The sequence below is a fragment of the Glycine max genome, chromosome 15 (genome assembly GCF_000004515.6).
Source record: "Glycine max cultivar Williams 82 chromosome 15, Glycine_max_v4.0, whole genome shotgun sequence".
Classification (NCBI taxonomy): domain Eukaryota; kingdom Viridiplantae; phylum Streptophyta; class Magnoliopsida; order Fabales; family Fabaceae; genus Glycine; species Glycine max.
In genome coordinates this window covers 6,985,306-6,988,724 of record NC_038251.2, presented here as the reverse complement: position 1 = coordinate 6,988,724, position 3,419 = coordinate 6,985,306, and the positions used below count along the sequence as shown (strand labels likewise).

The window sequence follows — 3,419 nt, the reverse complement described above, 5'->3', positions numbered from 1 at the left end:
GTGTGCTTCACTATACTTACTCCTTGGCAATCTCCACCTTTAGTTAAAAGCAATCTTATAAAAATTGGTTTGGTCCTGTTGATCGGACTGGTCCAATTGGGATTCGATGACCTAATTGGGTTCGTTTTGCTATTGGATCGTTCATGCATTTGGCTCGGGATGATCCGACCGATTTTAAGAAAACCCAATGACCCAACCAATTTTACAAACTGGCATGGCCTCCCTTTGCACCCTTAAGGACCACACCATCTTCTCCTTTTCTAGCGTCTTCCACATGGCATGGCCTCCCTTTGCACCCTTAAGGACCCCATAGACCCCTAAACAAACTTTCTCAAACCCACAACTCAGGGCACCCTAAACATCCTAACCACCACAAAGCCGTGGTGCTCACCTCCTCGATCTCCGTGATGGTGCTGAACTCGGGGTGGACGAGGCGGGCCACAGATGAGGTGTCGTCGACCGACGTGGAGTATTGTAAGGGAAGGGGGAAGTGGTACTCGATGGCGAATATGGAGGCAAATAGGGTTGTGTGGGTGTTCAATAGCGTGGAAGTTATGGTGGTTCTCCCGACAACGTGTTTAGGGTTGTTGTTGCAACTAGAGCTCAACACGAGCTTCGTTTTGCTACAGGAGCAAATGATGGGATCGAGGGAGACACAAGAGTATCACTGGTTGGGTGCAATGCATGTGAAGGAGATTGTTAAAGCTTATGTTTTGTTATATGAAACCCCCGTTGTTGCTAGTAGATATCTCTGCACCAATGACATCTAGCAATTTTCTAGTTATGCTACCATGGTCTCTTAATTGTATCTCGAATTCCTTGTTCACAAGTTTGTTTTTTTTTCTTAATTTAAGTTAAATTAGTGTTCAAATCTTATTATTATTAATTATTATTTTAGATTTTTGAGTATGAATAAATTTTTATTAATCAAATAATATTAGTTATATATTTATATATAATAAACACATATATAATTTTAAAATTTTTAAATATATCAAATCAATTATTGATTCAACAATTAGATTACTGACTCACTATATTAATTGGATCAATGTTCAGATTAATTTTTATATCATTGGTTAAAAAACCTCCTATATCAAATGCTTTGCAAAACTTTTAGACAATGCAACACCTACTTACCCCACACATGCTAGGAGGCATCTAGCATTCAAAATACAACAAGATGTAGATACCTAGGTGCTTTGTAAGTTTTGGTTCACTATTTACCTTTAAAAATAAAAACAGAAATATGATGTTATATTTATTAAAAGTACAAAAATTATGTCAAAACTTATAAATTTATTTTACAAACTATAGTTAATGGTAGTGAATATAGATTACAATGTCAGAAAGAAAAAGAATTATAATCTCAAGATTTGTGAATTTTTTAATTTTTCAATTCAAGTAAAAAAGTATTTTTTTACAGACGTAAAAAGTGTTTAGTTTGAGTTAATCTTGTGATTATATTTACAAATATTTTGTAAAAATATAAAGTCATAAATTAAGTAATAAAATTTATAAAATAAAAACTACAAAATAATATTTTTTGAGGTATAAATTTTCATATTTCATAAATTTAAATTGAGGATAAATGTACTTGTATTTTGACAAATTATATACTTATTCATTTTGGAGAAATTAGATCAATACGTGTCAGTTTAATTTTGTTTTGTGAAGGGCGTAACTAGGTTGAATGGTGGGAGCAATAAAACGCGTGGGATCATGGGAACTAGGCATTGCGTGTGGTTTGCTAGCTGCTCCACGTACAACTTGGACAGTGACCAATAAAAAAAAGTGCTGTAGCACTACATTGTACTGTGCACCGTCTTGTCTTGTCCCATCACCAAATCTTTTCTCCATTGGGTCCCATCATCCTTTTACTCTTCTACACTTCAACAGTCAACTCTTTTAATTACTTTTTTTTTTACCACTATAGATGCACTAATTTTTCTTTTTAACATTTACAGGTTACAATTCACAGCAACCTCTCTTATACAAAAATATAATGTAATAATTTTTAAACAATTAAAAAAATAATATAATGCATTCAGAGATATTGATATAATGTTATTCAAAACATTTTTAAAAAGTTAGTATAACAGTAAAAAATTAATGAAAAAAAAATCTTTAAAATAATTAGTCTAATTTATTCTAATATTAAATAAAATGCCGGCCACACAAAAATCACACTAACTCTTTTCTGGCAAATTCGTCGTTTTTCCCGTTGCACAATTTTTACATATTTTTAGAAAACAAATCACGTTGCGCAAAAATCACGTTTTTCCGTTTCTGGCAAATTGAAAAGCATGATAGCCATGCTTCCATACATACTGGTGAATCAGCTTTCACAAATTTTATAGGCAAATAAATGATATAATACATATTTAATTTATTAAGGTCATTATGGTTAAAAAAATCAATATTTAAAGTAATCAATGTTTAAGTGGTAAATATATTGTTTACAAAAATCTGTTTTTTTTGTTGTTGTCAGTACGAACATAACAATAGGATGAAAACTTTTAAGTGGGAGCAAATACAATATAAATTTTTATATTAGAAAACAATATGATATCATACAAAATAAGAATATTCATAGATAAAGTTTAAATTTAGTATATTCCACTGAAGATATAGGTATTATATTTCTTACTTTAGGCGCAAAAATTGTGTTAATTGAACATGGGTCAATCGATGTGACTAAGATGGACTGAATCCAACATTTTCATAACTGCCTAATTATTTGGATTTCAAGTATTTGTTATAAGGCATGTTGAGCACAACCTTGAAGAATATCCTCTATTACAAGCCATTTTCGTACAACTAGTAAAAACAAGATAAACATTTCTCAGAAAGGATATTGTACCTTTGTATTTTTATTTTTATTTTCCACCAAAAGCGGGCAGACACGTCAGAAACAACAATTGCCATGCTCTAAACGAGAAAATATCAACAAACTTTCACTCTCAATATAATCATCTTTCTAGTGAAACCTATATACTCCTAGATTGAAACTTCGAAGATATATGGAAGTAACGAAGCATTCAATAATAGAACAATAACACCTTGATCCAAAGCTCTCAACAAAAAGCTCAATTCTTTGCTTGGCAAATTTATTTGTTATTATGTTGTAATTGCTTATTCTCTCTATGAGTTGATTTCTTTGTAAATCTTCCAAACATATCTGTTTAAGAAAGCTAATTAAAAGTAACTTTATGATCAAATAATACTAGACTTAACAATTTCAAATTCTTGATAAAAGATTGGTTTTGTGCCAAAAGTGACCTTTGAAAAAAAATATCATAAATATCGTATATCTTTGAAATTTTTATTGTATCTAGAGATATGTCAAAATAGGGAAATTCACTATCAAACTATAACAATTTTGACATTATTTTCGTTATTAATAATATCCTTAATTT

General features: G+C 30.9%; 1 protein-coding gene across 1 annotated transcript; it reads left to right on the top strand.

The window, feature by feature from the left end:
* Positions 1-407: 407 nt before the first annotated feature.
* On the top strand, positions 408-770 carry LOC102660653 (cinnamoyl-CoA reductase 1-like). The gene has a single exon (XM_006598261.1). It carries the CDS (start codon positions 408-410, stop codon positions 768-770), a length of 363 nt encoding a protein of 120 aa, XP_006598324.1.
* The last annotated feature ends 2,649 nt before the right edge of the window (positions 771-3,419 follow it).